We start from the raw sequence: 18,758 nt of genomic DNA, 5'->3' as shown, positions 1-18,758 counted from the left end.
GCGTACCGTTAACTTTAAATTGACAATTAAACAATTAAATCAAACGGTATTCGCACGTGCGATGTCTCCCGTTGAACGTCAAGATTCCAAGGTTCAACGGGATCCGTTCGTTTAGACAATATATTAAGATTACGATTGATTTTATCGCATCGAATGCGGCATGTTGTAGAACAGCACCACTCTCCGAGACGAGGCCGTAGAGGCGCGCGTTCTCTTCGCTCCGTAACACACACTACACAAATGAAATGTATATATTATTTATTAATAAAATATATATATTGGTAAAAGGTTGATGATAATATAACAAAAGATGTAAATAAGAAAATTTCATTAGCCCAGGAGCGATTCGGTCGCGACCTGCGGCCGTTTAGGTTAGACGTATATCTATATTGTTAATTTTCATAATATATCATATGTATATTATTATCAAAATCTCTCAATTACGCTATATTACGACGTGATTGTTAAAGCCGTACCGTGTACCTACTTTACATACTAAGTACATACGAAGACTTTATATTATTATCATGCTACACGTAACGTGTATTTAGGTATGTAGATAGTTAGCTTTAGATATCTATAGGGAAATGTAGCGGTTTTGCATTCGATATTAATTTTCCATCTATTAAATATAAACATATATTGGTATATTAATTAATTTTAGGTGACGTTTAGTCGTTGTGATAACGTTTTATTTTTATTATCGAAACATATGCGGCCCTGAAAAGGGCCTTTTTATTGTTGTTGAAAAATACATATAGTTAGGTAGGTATAGGTATATATCAGTGGATATACGACCGAACCCAACTTAACCTCCGAAACCGTAGAGGGTGCGGCCCTGGCGCTTCAGAGCGTACACGACGTCCATTGCGGTGACGGTCTTCCTCTTGGCGTGCTCCGTGTAGGTTACCGCGTCGCGGATGACGTTCTCGAGGAAAACCTTGAGAACACCGCGGGTCTCCTCGTATATGAGACCGGAGATACGTTTCACGCCACCCCTGCGCGCCAGACGTCGAATCGCCGGCTTGGTGATACCCTGGATGTTATCACGGAGCACCTTCCTGTGCCGCTTCGCGCCACCTTTTCCCAATCCCTTTCCTCCCTTACCGCGACCGGTCATTGTGAACCAGCGAGTTTCGAATTGAAAACTGAGTGAATTTAAGAATCAACCAACACTGCGTACGTGCCTCACGTACTACGTTCACTGTTCGAATGCGCTTCGCGCCGATTAACACGCGGTTTATATAGAGAAAAATGCCCGAACCTCGAATATATATATAAGGCGGCAGTTGTCCGAGGGGCGCGGGGGGGGGAATCGGTCGGTCGGTTTGTAGAGATATTCGTCCTTTAATGTTATTTTCGTTGTCGGTTACGTATGTATAATATATAATAACTACATAAATAAGCAAAATGAACCCTCCAAATATGTCTATTATATTATGACAAACTACAAACGGTAAAGACGTAATACGCAAACAAAAAAATCAATAAAAACAATTAACAAAATTATTAAACTGAGTTGACAAGAGTCAACGCAACGCAACCTTAAGTGGTGCCATAAATATGTACTTAAATAATAAAAAAAATATTTATTATTGTGGGCGTGAGGTACTTATTGTTTTCTAAGAAACAATGTAACAATAGTGTAAAATATAGACGCATAATAGAAAATAATATATATATTTATTTTTTATTCTATTTCTTTTAAAACCTGTTTGTTACCGGACAGACGGTGCGATTGGTCTGTTTAGTCAAAATTTTGTAAATCAAGTGTAGTAAAACAAGTTGATTAATAATTTTCTATCAGTTCATTACTTTTTTTTTATTTTATTTTAAAAGTTTTACGTTTTAATCGTTCGACACGTGATGTCTGTCTGACTGTGGCACTACTGTTGAGTGTGCACAATTAGATGCATCATTTGAATCATATGCGGCCCTGAAAAGGGCCTTTTGTTGTAGTAATAATAATAATAATAATATGTTATGTTATGTATACATATTACGCAAAATTAAGCACGCTCGCCGCGAATGCGTCTCGCCAGTTGGATGTCCTTGGGCATGATCGTCACTCGCTTGGCGTGAATGGCGCACAGGTTGGTGTCCTCGAAGAGACCCACCAGATACGCCTCGCTCGCCTCCTGAAGCGCCATCACGGCGGAGCTCTGGAACCTGAGGTCGGTCTTGAAGTCCTGCGCAATCTCCCTCACCAGACGTTGGAACGGCAACTTGCGGATCAACAGCTCGGTACTCTTCTGGTAGCGACGGATCTCTCTCAGCGCGACGGTGCCGGGCCTGTAACGGTGAGGCTTCTTCACGCCGCCGGTGGCGGGAGCGCTCTTGCGGGCCGCCTTGGTGGCGAGCTGCTTTCGCGGCGCCTTACCGCCGGTGGACTTACGGGCTGTCTGCTTTGTACGTGCCATTACGACGACTGCTCGAACTCGCTCACTAACTAACTCAACTCTAAAATTATACGATCACGATCGACACGTCCGTCGCGTATCAACTGTGGTGATGATATAAACCGCGTTCACGCGCGGAGAGCGCCTTTATATATAAAATCGAAAAGAGCTCGGGGGTAAGGACGGGTTTGCCGTGCGTGAAAAAAAAAGGGAAGCGTACCTATGTGAATGAAATTGTTTATAACATAATAATAAATATATATTATTACTGGTCGGTCGGTCGGTCAGCGGATAACAGTTATGCATAATATATAATTATACTTGTATACATACAATGTATGTGTTTGTTTTGATTTTTCTTTATGTAGGTTAACTACTAAAGCAGACATATTATTTAATAATACATTTTCATGGTAGATTTTATGTCAAATGTTTACTAGATATGTGGTGTATTTAGAGAGTATTTATTTATAGTTTTTTACGCTTGTCGTTGATACTATGTGGTCTCTACGGACTCTTCGGATATATATTGTGGCCCTGAAAAGGGCCGTTTGGTTGGTTGGTTGGTACTTGATGGTACTATGATGATGATGATGATTATTATTGTCAATCGCTCTCATTATGATATAATATAATAAGAGAAATCGCCGGCGCTGAGACGACGCGGCGTCTGGATGACGTGTTCGTCTCCTACGTTGCGTACGTCACCGCCGTTGTCCCACCCCGCCGCGACGCTCACTTGGAGCTGGTGTACTTGGTGACGGCCTTGGTGCCCTCGCTGACGGCGTGCTTGGCGAGCTCGCCGGGCAGCAGGAGCCTCACGGAGGTCTGCACCTCGCGGGACGTGATCGTCGAACGCTTGTTGTAGTGAGCGAGACGAGACGCCTCAGCCGCGATCCTCTCGAAGATGTCGTTCACGAACGAGTTCATGATTGACATCGCCTTCGAAGAGATACCGGTGTCGGGATGCACCTGCTTGAGCACCTTGTAGATGTAAATGGCGTAGCTCTCCTTCCTCTTGTGCTTCTTTTTCTTTTTGTCCGATTTGGATATGTTCTTCTGTGCCTTGCCGGACTTCTTGGCCGCCTTGCCGCTGGTCTTTGGTGGCATAGTGAACGCGAGATGCGAGATGCGAGATGCGAGAGTTGAGAGAATGTATCGACTACTGCACACACCACACGAGAATAGCTTTTTTAAAAAACATTCGCGTAGTTATTGTTACACCCTCCCTCGCGAGGGGGGTGTTTTGTCTTGTTCGGGGCGTATGCCCCCTTCAAGTGGTGTTTCTGTTCGCGCCCTGCTGATACAGGGCGGTACGGGGGCGGGCATATAGCCCTTGGTGGGGGCTGCAGGCGCGCGGGGAGACTCAGTCTCTACCCGCTGCGCGCAGCCGATGGGGTCGTGTCCGGAGTGTCAAGTCCGGGTGATGAGGAGGGGGCCAAGGAGTAGTCTCGACTTGGCCCTGGTGTCATGATCGGTGGTATCGGGCAGCTAGCGCGGCTCGCGGTCAAGCACCGCCGGGTGAGACCCCCGGTTGACCCGGGGGAGGCCCAGCGAGGCGACCAGCGGTCGAAGCCGCGTTTGTTGCCCTGGTGTCGTCGGAGCCCGCGGAGAAGAGCTCACGCGGGTACTTGTATTGGTCGGGCGGCCTGGAGTGCCACGGCGCGATGTTGTGGAGGTGAGGATGTTGAGAGGCGTCTGCTCGATCAAACATCCTCATCGCGAGCCGTGCGACGAACTCGTCGATCGACTCCATCCGCAAGTCTCGCGCTATGGTGGCGTTCCTCACGTAGCGTGGTGCATGTACAGCGCACCGTAAGACGGTGTTTTGTACGGTGCGCAGTCTTCGGCGGTTGGTCTCCTTGGCATAGGAGAACCACGCCGGTGCCGCGTACGTGAGGTGAGGGCGCACATACAATTTATGTAGCGCGAGCTTGGTGCGGAGAGGTAGGTTGCCTGTGATCAGTGGGCGGAGCGTATGCGCCGCCCACTTGGCTCTCCCTACAGCCCTGGAGATGTGGGGCGTCATGGTCAGACCCCGGTCTATGGTGACCCCTAGATAGGTGACCGGCGTCTTCCACGGCACGTCTCGATCCAGGAAGCGTAGGGGTGGTGGCAACCTACCCCGGCCGAAGACAATGGCCTGAGTCTTGTCCGGGTTGGCGGCGAGTCTCCACTTGTCCAGCCACTCTGGCAGGAGGTCCAGAGCGCGTTGGAGTTTTTGGGCAGCGTGCGAGGCCCTCAGCGATGACGCCACGTACGCCGTGTCGTCGGCGTAGAGGGCGAGTGTGCACCCCTCGGGGCACGGAACGTCGTCGGTGTACGTGGTGTAGAGCAAGGGCGATAACACGCTACCTTGCGGGACGCCCGCCGTGATGGGTCGCGGTCTCGACGCAGCCTCTCCCGTCGCAACGAAGAACGTGCGCTCGGTGAGAAAGGCGCGGAGCACGGCGACCATTCGGCGGGGCAGTGGAGACTCGATGAGCTTCAGCACGAGGCCGTCGTGCCAGACACGGTCAAAGGCCTTCGCCATGTCCAGCATAACGGCGGCGGCCCCCTCCTTTTTGTTGAGGGCCGAGGCTGCAGTGAAGAGCACCCTCGTCAGCTGCAGCGTCGTGCTGTGCTCGCCGCGGAAGCCGAACTGTTCGGGCCTCGGCTGCAGGTATTGTTCGATCCTCTGCAGCAACAGCCACTCGAACAGTTTCGACTGCGTCGAGAGCAGGGTGATGGGTCGATAGCTCTCGGGTCGGGAAGAGTCCTTCCCGGGCTTCGATATTAGGATCACCTTGCCCTCTTTCCAAGATCTAGGGAAGTGCGTGTACCGGAGGATACCCGTGAAGAGGCGCGACAGCGCAACTATCCACCTCATGGGCAGATGGCGCAGCGCCTCGTGGGTGATGCCATCCGGTCCCGGCGCCTTCCTGGGTCGCAGTCTTGAGATCCTCTTCCGCACTTGCGACGGCGAGAAGAAGATCTGGGCTTCGTCGGTAGAGATCGGGCACGTCAACCACGCCTCGACAGCGTTCACCACCTCTGCCACGCGCGTAGGGGACGTCGCGGGGTTCGGCGAGAACTGACGCTGGAGGTGTTCGGCGAATATTTCGGCCCGATCTGTGTCATCGTAAGTGATGGCGCCGTTGCTGTCGCGAAGGGGACGCTTCGGCTCTGGAGTCCTGTAGAGACGGCGGCAAAGTTGGTAGAGGCGGGTAGGCTCTGTGGTGGCCTCTCCCAGTGTGCGCTCCCATGTGCGCCGTTCGTGTGAGACCAGCTCGGCCTTGACACGTTCGGCGAGGCGATTCAGCTGCGTTTTGAGCGCGGGGCAGCGGTTGCGCTGCCATTGCCTCCTGAGCGCGCGCTTGCGCTGAATCAGCCTTTTCACATAGGGTGCAAGGTCCTGGCAGGTGATCTCCGGCGTGCGCGTTGAGGTCGCTGCCGCCAGAGCTGCCTGGAGTTGCCGCGTCATGGACTCCGCCATGTCGTCAACGGCGCCTGTCGAATCCGGTGGGCCGGGCGCAGGGGTGTCTTCCATGATGGACTCAAAGGTGTTCCAGTCGGTGACCTTCCGGGTGCGTGCGGGCGGGGATGGAGCCCCCGCGATGAGGCACAGCACCGGCTGGTGGTCCGACTGGTATTCGTCCATCAGGACCTCCTGCGCTAGGTGGAGGTCAGGCCGGTTGTGCACCACCAGATCGATGGTGTCCGGCCTGTGGGCGGCTATCCTAGGAAAGTGGGTGGCGGAGTCAGGTCCGCACACCAGGTAGCCGCGCTCTTCGGCGTGGTGCAAGAGGCGACGACCTCGCGCGTTCGTGACTTGGGAATGCCAGTTGATGTGTTTGGCATTCCAGTCACCCGCGATGATCGTCGGCTTCGCGCTGAGAGCTGCCTCCAGCTCGGCTTCAATGAAATTTGCGCCGGGGGGAGCGTAGGCGGCCAACACGTCTGTGGGCTGACCGCCCAGTTCCAGCTCTACCCCCAGCGTCAGGATGCCAGTCAGGTTGACGGCCTGGATAGCGCGGTGAGGAATGCTCCTTCTAACCAGCACTGCCAGGCCGCGCATGGGCGCCCCGTTGATCGCCTGATGCTCTTCGCGGTAAACGAAGTAGCCCGCAGCACTCAGGCGGTCGGTGGGGCGCAGGTGTGTCTCTGAAATGAGCGCAACATCTACGTTGTGTGTACGTAGGATGTTGCGCAGGTAGGGACCTTTCCCCCTAAGGCCCTCGGCGTTCCAGTGTAGGAGGCGTAAGATCATTGTTGTTGGTGTGTGTGTCTTACGCCTCGACTGCGCGGCCGGCGTCCTCCATGGGTCGGGGCAGGCGGAGTCGGGTAGAGGGCGCTCAACAATGAGTTGACCGCCCTGTCGACCGCCTCAGCAATCGCCGCCTCGCTGAGGAACATCTGGCCCCTCAGAGGGCCCCCGCTGCGGGGGCGTGCGGCGCGCTGTCCGGCGGTCCTGGAGGCTCCAGCGGCTGGAGCGGAGTCAGGAGCGGCCCTACTGGGGCCCTCCGCGAAGTGCGCGGAATTTTCCGCGCGCGGGGGGGCGGGGGGTTGTAACCCCCCCCGGCCTCTTCTACCTCGGGGGCGCCTGCGTTGACCTCTGGGAGGCTCCGCAGGGTACGAAATTAATTCCGCATCCTGCGGGTGTGCGGCGCGCTGCTCATGGGCGCGTCGTTCAGCCTGCGCATGCGTGCGCGGCTCTCCTCCCTTTGAACGCGGCGCCGCGGGTCCCGCAGCGCGAGCGCCACGCGTACCGCGCGCACCGCGCGCATCATGCGCACCGCGCGCGTCCGCGGCACCCTTGCCCCCTGTGGTGTGCGCCACCGTGCCTGCGCGCTTATTGCGCGCCTCCTCCTTCAGCACCGGACACGTGCTGTGGTTAGCCGTATGCGCCCCCTTGCAGTTGGCGCATTTCGGCGTGGCCCCCTTTGGTAGGGGGCAGTCGGCGGAGTGGTGTTCCTCCCCGCACCGCACACAGGCTAAGGCCCGGTGGCATTGGTGCGAGGAGTGCCTAAATCCTTGGCAGCGGTGGCACTGAGCGGGGCCCCTTTTGCCCCGCCAAGATTCAATGGTGACCCCCGGTATACACAACAGCTCCTTTATGTTGTATATAGCGGGGGTGAGGTCGGGGGTGCGGCGCAGGATAATTAAAAATATGCACCCCGGCCTGCCCCTTCTGGCACGTATGGGCTGAGCGTGCTCCGGCTCGAACCCTAGGTCGCGCAGCTCCGACAAGATGGCCTCGGGCTCCGTGTCCGCCGGAATGCCTCGTAGCGCCACCTTCAGCTGCCGCTCCGCTGGTAGGGAGTATGAGAAGTAGACGACTTTTACGCCGCTACTCTCTAACTCCCCTAGGTACCGCTGCACCAAACGGTGCTCCTCCTCGTCTTGAGGCAGGATTTTTAACCCCTGCCCGAATGCGCGCGCATTAATTGTGCGCCCAAGCCGCCGCTTCATCTCCCTGACGTGCGTTGTCCAGTCAGGGAGAGACTCAATGACAAACGGCGGATACTTGGGCTTTGGAGGCGCGGGGGGCAGGGGTGCAAGGGGGGGCCGGCGGGCTACTGCCGGCGAGGCGGTCGTTGCGGCGTAAGAGGCCGCTGTATTGTCCGTATTATTGCTCGCCGCATCTTGCGGCGTCGGAAGAGCCGTCGCAAGGGCCGCGCGGGGCGCGGGGGGTGCGGGGGGCGCCGCGGTAGGCGCCGTGTCCGTGGGCAATTTAAAAAACATTTTTCGTCACTTCAGTATACTTCACTTTGAAAGTGTTCTTGCAACCGGTCCGGAGTTACATGGTATACGATTCGCGGCGGCCAATCGATCGCGTCGTTACCGTTAGAACGCCGCGTGATGGGACACGAGAGGGGGGGGGGGGGGGGGGGGGGGGTGTGAACGGCGACGGCGAAGGGGGCGGGGCGTTATATTATATGTGTATCTGTCTCTATCTCCGTCTCCCTCTCCCTCTGACACGATTTATTTATGGTTATTTAAAGTAAAATTTACAACAACAACAAAAAAAAAATGTACATAACATAGTATGCATGTATTGTCTATTAAGTATTACTGATTGGATGATTGCGTAAGCGAGGAATTTCGAGCGTGTTATTATTATTAAGTATTGGTTATTGTCTATATTATATTGTAGTATAGGTAATTTAATACTAATTTGATAGAAACAAATAATCATCTACTAATATTACATTTAGTCTGATTACCGTTTTTATATATCACAGTAGTAGTAGTAGTAGTAGTAGTAGTATTAGTAGTATACTTATAATAGATAATAATATGTAGGTAGGTATAATCTCGGTGAGATCGAAGTACGTATTATGTCGTTGAAACATTTATCTAACAAAAAAATGGTGGTGGTACGGTTGCCACACCACCACCACCACCATCATTGCGTTTTAATGAATCATATTGCGGCCCTGAAAAGGGCCTTTTAGGTCGTTGCAATGACAACGATACGATTGTATTGTAATGTAATTTATGTCTTCTTCTCGGTCTTCTTGGGGAGAAGGACCGCCTGAATGTTAGGCAGTACACCGCCCTGTGCGATGGTCACGCCGGAGAGTAGCTTGTTGAGCTCCTCGTCGTTGCGTATGGCCAACTGGAGGTGACGCGGTATGATCCTGGTCTTTTTGTTGTCACGGGCCGCGTTACCGGCCAACTCGAGCACTTCGGCCGCCAGGTACTCCATAACGGCCGCAAGGTAGACCGGCGCACCGGCACCCACCCTCTCGGCGTAGTTGCCCTTCCTGAGCAGCCTGTGGATACGACCGACCGGGAACTGGAGACCTGCGCGGTTGGAACGCGACTTTGCCTTCCCCTTGACCTTGCCGCCCTTGCCACGTCCGGACATTTTGTATGATTGTTTGTTTGTACGTACACAACACGACACTACTCTACACAACTACTCGACAGCGAAACGGTAAGACTGGTGAGTGAGGTTTTTTTTTCCATAGCGACGAATTTGTTAAATATAAATTCCAACGGTATTTAACCAACCGGCCGGGTATGACAAACGACGAGGTCTACTTCTCTACGCTACTAAACGCGATTGGATGCCGGCCGAGCGAGCGAGCGATATTCAGAGAGATAGAGAGCGAGCGAGATGGGGAGGGCTGACTGACGTCCAGTACCGTATCTACGTATACATAATATTATGTAAAGAAAAAAAGTAGTATGTTTCTTTATTGTATACTAGATGGCGGTAGCATCCATCCATCGCGGTTGGAAAAAGTAGTCGAATCTTGAGATTGAATTGAGTTTTAATGACGTTTCTCTATTTTTTTTAAGTTTAATGAAATTAAGCAACACAACACAACACAAATTGTTTATTTGAATTATCAATTCCAAATAAAATAACATATATAATCTTATACGTTGTATTCTTATATTCTTATACTGTTACGTTTAACCGTCCCTCCGCGACTTATTTATATAAAAAAAAAAAAATAATAATAATAATTAATAAATAATAATGTGAAGTAGACACTACTAATGGGTAGAAGATAGATGATAACTTCTAATGAACCTATTGTCGATTTTTATATTTCAAGTTAGGGTTTCACAGACAGACAGACAGACAGACAGACAGACAGACAGACAGACAGCCCGGTATGTTTGCCTAATTACGTAATATATATACGTAGGTGTATAAAATATAAATCTCATATTTTTAGCACATTATTTTTTAAAGATATTGTAAAATGATGGCAATGATGTATAGTAGAAATATGAAATATGCGGGGGGGCGGGGGCGGGGGTAGTGCAATAGGTCTCTCTATTGTTTGCAACTTTTATTGCACCAACACACATCTGGCAAAGGTAATATTAATTTTAGAATATTGTTTTGTCGGGAGTCGGGCAGTCGGGCGGCGGAGGCGGAGGCGACGCTCCAGGCGGGCCCGTGCGATTAACACGTATTAATTATTGTTATAGCGATTGGTAGACGACGACGACGACGACGACGACGACGAAGAAGAAGTGATCGCGACGGTGGTGGTGGTTATGGTGGTGTCGTACGGTACGGTGATTGTGGCGAAGAACGGCGGTGCTATACAGGTGTGATATGAATATATATATTTATTTATTTATTTATTTATCGATTTATCTATTTGTCTATTTTTTGTATCTCTCGTGTGAAGTGCGCGCGTTCAACGAACTGATTGAGATGAGATGTGACGTGATGTGATGTGATGTGATGTACGATCAAGATGATCAGAGAGAATGTCTATCTATCTATATATCTCTAAGACTGAACTGTGAAGTGTTGTTTTCTAGGATCGCATTAATTAAGTGTCGCGACGGCTGTCGAGTTGCTAGCAAATAGGTAAGTTAATAATATGTATATCACTACTTTTTTTTTTTATATCTTTAACAACGTGCATTGCATACATACAGGCATTATACCAACACATGATACTAACAAAATGCACGTAAATACTATATATATATATATATACAATATATATATATATATATACAAATAGTTCAAAAACGTTTCCTTGGAAAGCTTTGCAATCGTCTACGCTTGCCTGGCGTGCCGCCGTGCCGCCGTGCCTACTATTGCACGTGTACAAACGTGTGCTTATAGCAAGCTTATTTCAAGTTTATTTATATAAAATATTTAACTTTTATAATATACATACATCTTTGCGTATATACCCCTAGCGTTGCTGTCTCGCTCTTACAACTTAATTACAAATATCTATTGATGTGTGGTTTAAGTTTTTATTTTGTTTATTACTGTTCTGTACTGTTTTTGATATTTTTAATATATAATCATATTTTTTAGGCATACACGTTGATTTAGAATATGTATATGTTTCGACAAAATAGGTAATCTCTTATTATTTATTTATTTATTTAATTATATATAAGTAATTTTATTATTACTACCTTTTCACGTTTATTTATCGATTGAAACTCTCAACTTCGGTTTCGCGAAACATATGTTAGCCCTGAAAAGGGCTTTTTGTGTGGCGTGTTTGTGCGTGTTGTTGTGTGTGTGTGTATACATACAACATCGACACAACCGACCAACTTGTGATGCGTTCGTCGCTCTTCCGTCCGGTGGCCGACCCTCCTCCTCCTCCTCCTCCTTCTTCTTCTTACCGGTGATCAGCGCACGCGAACACAGTGCGGCGGCTCGTGCGTATTGAACGTGGATTGTCGCGTTCACTTCTTGGAAGCGGCCGATGCCTTTTTAGCGGTGGCGGCCTTCGATTTGGGCGCGGCGGCTGCTGCCTTCTTCGGTTTGGGTGCTTTAGGTTTTTTGGTCGGTGGTTTCGCGCTCCTCTTCGCCTTGGAAGCGGCGGCGGTGGTCGACGCGCCCTTGCCGGACGCTGCGGCGGAGGGGGCCGCGGAGCCGCGACCTTTCTTCGGAGCGGCCGACGCGGCCGGCTTCCTCTTGGCCGCAGCGGCTGCCTTCTTGTCTTTGGCGGTGCCACCCCTTCCGCCCGCCTTGGCGGGGGACGCGGTCTCGGCGGCCGCGGCGGCGGCCTTCTTGCTCCTGGCGCCCGCACTCGCGGCGGTCTTCTTGGCGGCTTGTGCGGTCGGCTTCTTCACCGATTTGGCCGCGGAGGACGCCGCCGCGGCGGAGCCCCTGCCGCCGGAGGAAGCGGAGGCGGCCGTCGCCTTCTTCGCCGCGCCGCCGCCGGTTCCCGACTTGCTGTCTATCTTGAACGAGCCCGATGCGCCCTTGCCCTTCGTCTGAATCAGGGTGCCGGAGGCGACCGCGCGCTTGAGATACTTTCTTATGAACGGCGCCAACCTCTCGGCGTCTAGGCTATAATTCGAGGCGATGTATTTCTTGATCGCCTGCAGGGACGATCCGCTCCTCTCCTTGAGCTCTTTGATCGCGCTGTTGACCATGTCGGAAGTCTTGGGGTGCGTTGGTCTCGCCTTGGGTTTCTTCGCGGCCGCTGCCGCTTTTGGTGCCTTCTTGGCGGGCGTCGCCGGCGCGGGTGTCTCCGATGCTACTGCTGTGTCGGCCATTTTTTTTTTTATTAACAATTAATTAGACACTTAACGTTTACACGTAAATTAACGAGTTTTTAATATATTGTAAAATTGTAGTCAATGTACAACAATGCTAAGAGTGCGCGGCGCTAGTGAGCGCCTGCCAGACGAATCAGTATACCGCGACGAGAGCTTCGCCAACTATATGCGTTTTCTCGTATTCGGCGTGGAAACTTTTCACTAACACGTCTCAGTTTGATCGGATTTTTTCCAATATATAATCGAGAAATTGCACAAAATCTCTATTCTAATTAGACTTTATGATATCCGCGATCGGTCACGACTTCGAGTCGCCCTGCAGGCGTTGGCGTGCGTTAGGTATCGACTTTTAAAGTTTGTTATTGTCGACTCGCGCGCGTACCGTTAACTTTAAATTGACAATTAAACAATTAAATCAAACGGTATTCGCACGTGCGATGTCTCCCGTTGAACGTCAAGATTCCAAGGTTCAACGGGATCCGTTCGTTTAGACAATATATTAAGATTACGATTGATTTTATCGCATCGAATGCGGCATGTTGTAGAACAGCACCACTCTCCGAGACGAGGCCGTAGAGGCGCGCGTTCTCTTCGCTCCGTAACACACACTACACAAATGAAATGTATATATTATTTATTAATAAAATATATATATTGGTAAAAGGTTGATGATAATATAACAAAAGATGTAAATAAGAAAATTTCATTAGCCCAGGAGCGATTCGGTCGCGACCTGCGGCCGTTTAGGTTAGACGTATATCTATATTGTTAATTTTCATAATATATCATATGTATATTATTATCAAAATCTCTCAATTACGCTATATTACGACGTGATTGTTAAAGCCGTACCGTGTACCTACTTTACATACTAAGTACATACGAAGACTTTATATTATTATCATGCTACACGTAACGTGTATTTAGGTATGTAGATAGTTAGCTTTAGATATCTATAGGGAAATGTAGCGGTTTTGCATTCGATATTAATTTTCCATCTATTAAATATAAACATATATTGGTATATTAATTAATTTTAGGTGACGTTTAGTCGTTGTGATAACGTTTTATTTTTATTATCGAAACATATGCGGCCCTGAAAAGGGCCTTTTTATTGTTGTTGAAAAATACATATAGTTAGGTAGGTATAGGTATATATCAGTGGATATACGACCGAACCCAACTTAACCTCCGAAACCGTAGAGGGTGCGGCCCTGGCGCTTCAGAGCGTACACGACGTCCATTGCGGTGACGGTCTTCCTCTTGGCGTGCTCCGTGTAGGTTACCGCGTCGCGGATGACGTTCTCGAGGAAAACCTTGAGAACACCGCGGGTCTCCTCGTATATGAGACCGGAGATACGTTTCACGCCACCCCTGCGCGCCAGACGTCGAATCGCCGGCTTGGTGATACCCTGGATGTTATCACGGAGCACCTTCCTGTGCCGCTTCGCGCCACCTTTTCCCAATCCCTTTCCTCCCTTACCGCGACCGGTCATTGTGAACCAGCGAGTTTCGAATTGAAAACTGAGTGAATGTAAGAATCAACCAACACTGCGTACGTGCCTCACGTACTACGTTCACTGTTCGAATGCGCTTCGCGCCGATTAACACGCGGTTTATATAGAGAAAAATGCCCGAACCTCGAATATATATATAAGGCGGCAGTTGTCCGAGGGGCGCGGGGGGGGGAATCGGTCGGTCGGTTTGTAGAGATATTCGTCCTTTAATGTTATTTTCGTTGTCGGTTACGTATGTATAATATATAATAACTACATAAATAAGCAAAATGAACCCTCCAAATATGTCTATTATATTATGACAAACTACAAACGGTAAAGACGTAATACGCAAACAAAAAAATCAATAAAAACAATTAACAAAATTATTAAACTGAGTTGACAAGAGTCAACGCAACGCAACCTTAAGTGGTGCCATAAATATGTACTTAAATAATAAAAAAAATATTTATTATTGTGGGCGTGAGGTACTTATTGTTTTCTAAGAAACAATGTAACAATAGTGTAAAATATAGACGCATAATAGAAAATAATATATATATTTATTTTTTAATCTATTTCTTTTAAAACCTGTTTGTTACCGGACAGACGGTGCGATTGGTCTGTTTAGTCAAAATTTTGTAAATCAAGTGTAGTAAAACAAGTTGATTAATAATTTTCTATCAGTTCATTACTTTTTTTTTATTTTATTTTAAAAGTTTTACGTTTTAATCGTTCGACACGTGATGTCTGTCTGACTGTGGCACTACTGTTGAGTGTGCACAATTAGATGCATCATTTGAATCATATGCGGCCCTGAAAAGGGCCTTTTGTTGTAGTAATAATAATAATAATAATATGTTATGTTATGTATACATATTACGCAAAATTAAGCACGCTCGCCGCGAATGCGTCTCGCCAGTTGGATGTCCTTGGGCATGATCGTCACTCGCTTGGCGTGAATGGCGCACAGGTTGGTGTCCTCGAAGAGACCCACCAGATACGCCTCGCTCGCCTCCTGAAGCGCCATCACGGCGGAGCTCTGGAACCTGAGGTCGGTCTTGAAGTCCTGCGCAATCTCCCTCACCAGACGTTGGAACGGCAACTTGCGGATCAACAGCTCGGTACTCTTCTGGTAGCGACGGATCTCTCTCAGCGCGACGGTGCCGGGCCTGTAACGGTGAGGCTTCTTCACGCCGCCGGTGGCGGGAGCGCTCTTGCGGGCCGCCTTGGTGGCGAGCTGCTTTCGCGGCGCCTTACCGCCGGTGGACTTACGGGCTGTCTGCTTTGTACGTGCCATTACGACGACTGCTCGAACTCGCTCACTAACTAACTCAACTCTAAAATTATACGATCACGATCGACACGTCCGTCGCGTATCAACTGTGGTGATGATATAAACCGCGTTCACGCGCGGAGAGCGCCTTTATATATAAAATCGAAAAGAGCTCGGGGGTAAGGACGGGTTTGCCGTGCGTGAAAAAAAAAGGGAAGCGTACCTATGTGAATGAAATTGTTTATAACATAATAATAAATATATATTATTACTGGTCGGTCGGTCGGTCAGCGGATAACAGTTATGCATAATATATAATTATACTTGTATACATACAATGTATGTGTTTGTTTTGATTTTTCTTTATGTAGGTTAACTACTAAAGCAGACATATTATTTAATAATACATTTTCATGGTAGATTTTATGTCAAATGTTTACTAGATATGTGGTGTATTTAGAGAGTATTTATTTATAGTTTTTTACGCTTGTCGTTGATACTATGTGGTCTCTACGGACTCTTCGGATATATATTGTGGCCCTGAAAAGGGCCGTTTGGTTGGTTGGTTGGTACTTGATGGTACTATGATGATGATGATGATTATTATTGTCAATCGCTCTCATTATGATATAATATAATAAGAGAAATCGCCGGCGCTGAGACGACGCGGCGTCTGGATGACGTGTTCGTCTCCTACGTTGCGTACGTCACCGCCGTTGTCCCACCCCGCCGCGACGCTCACTTGGAGCTGGTGTACTTGGTGACGGCCTTGGTGCCCTCGCTGCCGGCGTGCTTGGCGAGCTCGCCGGGCAGCAGGAGCCTCACGGAGGTCTGCACCTCGCGGGACGTGATCGTCGAACGCTTGTTGTAGTGAGCGAGACGAGACGCCTCAGCCGCGATCCTCTCGAAGATGTCGTTCACGAACGAGTTCATGATTGACATCGCCTTCGAAGAGATACCGGTGTCGGGGTGCACCTGCTTGAGCACCTTGTAGATGTAAATGGCGTAGCTCTCCTTCCTCTTGTGCTTCTTTTTCTTTTTGTCCGATTTGGATATGTTCTTCTGTGCCTTGCCGGACTTCTTGGCCGCCTTGCCGCTGGTCTTTGGTGGCATAGTGAACGCGAGATGCGAGATGCGAGATGCGAGAGTTGAGAGAATGTATCGACTACTGCACACACCACACGAGAATAGCTTTTTTAAAAAACATTTTTCGTCACTTCAGTATACTTCACTTTGAAAGTGTTCTTGCAACCGGTCCGGAGTTACATGGTATACGATTCGCGGCGGCCAATCGATCGCGTCGTTACCGTTAGAACGCCGCGTGATGGGACACGAGAGGGGGGGGGGGTTGGTGGGGGGGGGGGGGTGAACGGCGACGGCGAAGGGGGCGGGGCGTTATATTATATGTGTATCTGTCTCTATCTCCGTCTCCCTCTCCCTCTGACACGATTTATTTATGGTTATTTAAAGTAAAATTTACAACAACAACAAAAAAAAAATGTACATAACATAGTATGCATGTATTGTCTATTAAGTATTACTGATTGGATGATTGCGTAAGCGAGGAATTTCGAGCGTGTTATTATTATTAAGTATTGGTTATTGTCTATATTATATTGTAGTATAGGTAATTTAATACTAATTTGATAGAAACAAATAATCATCTACTAATATTACATTTAGTCTGATTACCGTTTTTATATATCACAGTAGTAGTAGTAGTAGTAGTAGTAGTATTAGTAGTATACTTATAATAGATAATAATATGTAGGTAGGTATAATCTCGGTGAGATCGAAGTACGTATTATGTCGTTGAAACATTTATCTAACAAAAAAATGGTGGTGGTACGGTTGCCACACCACCACCACCACCATCATTGCGTTTTAATGAATCATATTGCGGCCCTGAAAAGGGCCTTTTAGGTCGTTGCAATGACAACGATACGATTGTATTGTAATGTAATTTATGTCTTCTTCTCGGTCTTCTTGGGGAGAAGGACCGCCTGAATGTTAGGCAGTACACCGCCCTGTGCGATGGTCACGCCGGAGAGTAGCTTGTTGAGCTCCTCGTCGTTGCGTATGGCCAACTGGAGGTGACGCGGTATGATCCTGGTCTTTTTGTTGTCACGGGCCGCGTTACCGGCCAACTCGAGCACTTCGGCCGCCAGGTACTCCATAACGGCCGCAAGGTAGACCGGCGCACCGGCACCCACCCTCTCGGCGTAGTTGCCCTTCCTGAGCAGCCTGTGGATACGACCGACCGGGAACTGGAGACCTGCGCGGTTGGAACGCGACTTTGCCTTCCCCTTGACCTTGCCGCCCTTGCCACGTCCGGACATTTTGTATGATTGTTTGTTTGTACGTACACAACACGACACTACTCTACACAACTACTCGACAGCGAAACGGTAAGACTGGTGAGTGAGGTTTTTTTTTCCATAGCGACGAATTTGTTAAATATAAATTCCAACGGTATTTAACCAACCGGCCGGGTATGACAAACGACGAGGTCTACTTCTCTACGCTACTAAACGCGATTGGATGCCGGCCGAGCGAGCGAGCGATATTCAGAGAGATAGAGAGCGAGCGAGATGGGGAGGGCTGACTGACGTCCAGTACCGTATCTACGTATACATAATATTATGTAAAGAAAAAAAGTAGTATGTTTCTTTATTGTATACTAGATGGCGGTAGCATCCATCCATCGCGGTTGGAAAAAGTAGTCGAATCTTGAGATTGAATTGAGTTTTAATGACGTTTCTCTATTTTTTTTAAGTTTAATGAAATTAAGCAACACAACACAACACAAATTGTTTATTTGAATTATCAATTCCAAATAAAATAACATATATAATCTTATACGTTGTATTCTTATATTCTTATACTGTTACGTTTAACCGTCCCTCCGCGACTTATTTATATAAAAAAAAAATAATAATAATAATAATTAATAAATAATAATGTGAAGTAGACACTACTAATGGGTAGAAGATAGATGATAACTTCTAATGAACCTATTGTCGATTTTTATATTTCAAGTTAGGGTTTCACAGACAGACAGACAGACAGACAGACAGACAGACAGACAGACAGCCCGGTATGTTTGCCTAATTACGTAATATATATACGTAGGTGTATAAAATATAAATCTCATATTTTTAGCACATTATTTTTTAAAGATATTGTAAAATGATGGCAATGATGTATAGTAGAAATATGAAATATGCGGGGGGGCGGGGGCGGGGGTAGTGCAATAGGTCTCTCTATTGTTTGCAACTTTTATTGCACCAACACACATCTGGCAAAGGTAATATTAATTTTAGAATATTGTTTTGTCGGGAGTCGGGCAGTCGGGCGGCGGAGGCGGAGGCGACGCTCCAGGCGGGCCCGTGCGATTAACACGTATTAATTATTGTTATAGCGATTGGTAGACGACGACGACGACGACGACGACGACGAAGAAGAAGTGATCGCGACGGTGGTGGTGGTTATGGTGGTGTCGTACGGTACGGTGATTGTGGCGAAGAACGGCGGTGCTATACAGGTGTGATATGAATATATATATTTATTTATTTATTTATTTATCGATTT

The 18,758-nt window shown here is 48.4% G+C and overlaps 9 protein-coding genes across 9 annotated transcripts; all 9 read right to left on the bottom strand.

The window, feature by feature from the left end:
* Nucleotides 1-752: 752 nt before the first annotated feature.
* LOC123717031 (histone H4) lies at nt 753-1,198 on the bottom strand. The gene has a single exon (XM_045672783.1). It carries the CDS (start codon nt 1,118-1,120, stop codon nt 809-811), a length of 312 nt encoding a protein of 103 aa, XP_045528739.1. The 5' UTR covers nt 1,121-1,198; the 3' UTR covers nt 753-808.
* A 731-nt stretch (nt 1,199-1,929) lies between these two features.
* On the bottom strand, nt 1,930-2,557 carry LOC123716994 (histone H3). Its single transcript, XM_045672751.1, has one exon. The coding sequence runs from the start codon at nt 2,418-2,420 to the stop codon at nt 2,010-2,012; it is 411 nt and encodes a 136-aa protein (XP_045528707.1). The 5' UTR covers nt 2,421-2,557; the 3' UTR covers nt 1,930-2,009.
* A 307-nt stretch (nt 2,558-2,864) lies between these two features.
* On the bottom strand, nt 2,865-3,576 carry LOC123717003 (histone H2B). The gene has a single exon (XM_045672760.1). The coding sequence runs from the start codon at nt 3,507-3,509 to the stop codon at nt 3,135-3,137; it is 375 nt and encodes a 124-aa protein (XP_045528716.1). The 5' UTR covers nt 3,510-3,576; the 3' UTR covers nt 2,865-3,134.
* Nucleotides 3,577-8,810: 5,234 nt separating this feature from the next.
* Nucleotides 8,811-9,325, bottom strand: LOC123717014 (histone H2A). Its single transcript, XM_045672768.1, has one exon. The coding sequence runs from the start codon at nt 9,250-9,252 to the stop codon at nt 8,878-8,880; it is 375 nt and encodes a 124-aa protein (XP_045528724.1). The 5' UTR covers nt 9,253-9,325; the 3' UTR covers nt 8,811-8,877.
* Nucleotides 9,326-11,192: 1,867 nt separating this feature from the next.
* On the bottom strand, nt 11,193-12,420 carry LOC123716988 (late histone H1-like). Its single transcript, XM_045672746.1, has one exon. It carries the CDS (start codon nt 12,390-12,392, stop codon nt 11,574-11,576), a length of 819 nt encoding a protein of 272 aa, XP_045528702.1. The 5' UTR covers nt 12,393-12,420; the 3' UTR covers nt 11,193-11,573.
* A 1,103-nt stretch (nt 12,421-13,523) lies between these two features.
* On the bottom strand, nt 13,524-13,992 carry LOC123717025 (histone H4). The gene has a single exon (XM_045672778.1). The coding sequence runs from the start codon at nt 13,889-13,891 to the stop codon at nt 13,580-13,582; it is 312 nt and encodes a 103-aa protein (XP_045528734.1). The 5' UTR covers nt 13,892-13,992; the 3' UTR covers nt 13,524-13,579.
* A 708-nt stretch (nt 13,993-14,700) lies between these two features.
* LOC123716993 (histone H3) lies at nt 14,701-15,328 on the bottom strand. The gene has a single exon (XM_045672750.1). It carries the CDS (start codon nt 15,189-15,191, stop codon nt 14,781-14,783), a length of 411 nt encoding a protein of 136 aa, XP_045528706.1. The 5' UTR covers nt 15,192-15,328; the 3' UTR covers nt 14,701-14,780.
* Nucleotides 15,329-15,635: 307 nt separating this feature from the next.
* LOC123717010 (histone H2B-like) lies at nt 15,636-16,347 on the bottom strand. The gene has a single exon (XM_045672765.1). It carries the CDS (start codon nt 16,278-16,280, stop codon nt 15,906-15,908), a length of 375 nt encoding a protein of 124 aa, XP_045528721.1. The 5' UTR covers nt 16,281-16,347; the 3' UTR covers nt 15,636-15,905.
* A 717-nt stretch (nt 16,348-17,064) lies between these two features.
* LOC123717018 (histone H2A) lies at nt 17,065-17,579 on the bottom strand. The gene has a single exon (XM_045672772.1). The coding sequence runs from the start codon at nt 17,504-17,506 to the stop codon at nt 17,132-17,134; it is 375 nt and encodes a 124-aa protein (XP_045528728.1). The 5' UTR covers nt 17,507-17,579; the 3' UTR covers nt 17,065-17,131.
* Nucleotides 17,580-18,758: the final 1,179 nt, after the last annotated feature.

This window comes from Pieris brassicae, chromosome 12 (genome assembly GCF_905147105.1).
Source record: "Pieris brassicae chromosome 12, ilPieBrab1.1, whole genome shotgun sequence".
Taxonomy (NCBI): Eukaryota; Metazoa; Arthropoda; class Insecta; order Lepidoptera; family Pieridae; genus Pieris; species Pieris brassicae.
The sequence above is the reverse complement of the archived record's forward strand: the minus strand, read 5'-3'. Positions and strand labels throughout refer to the sequence as shown.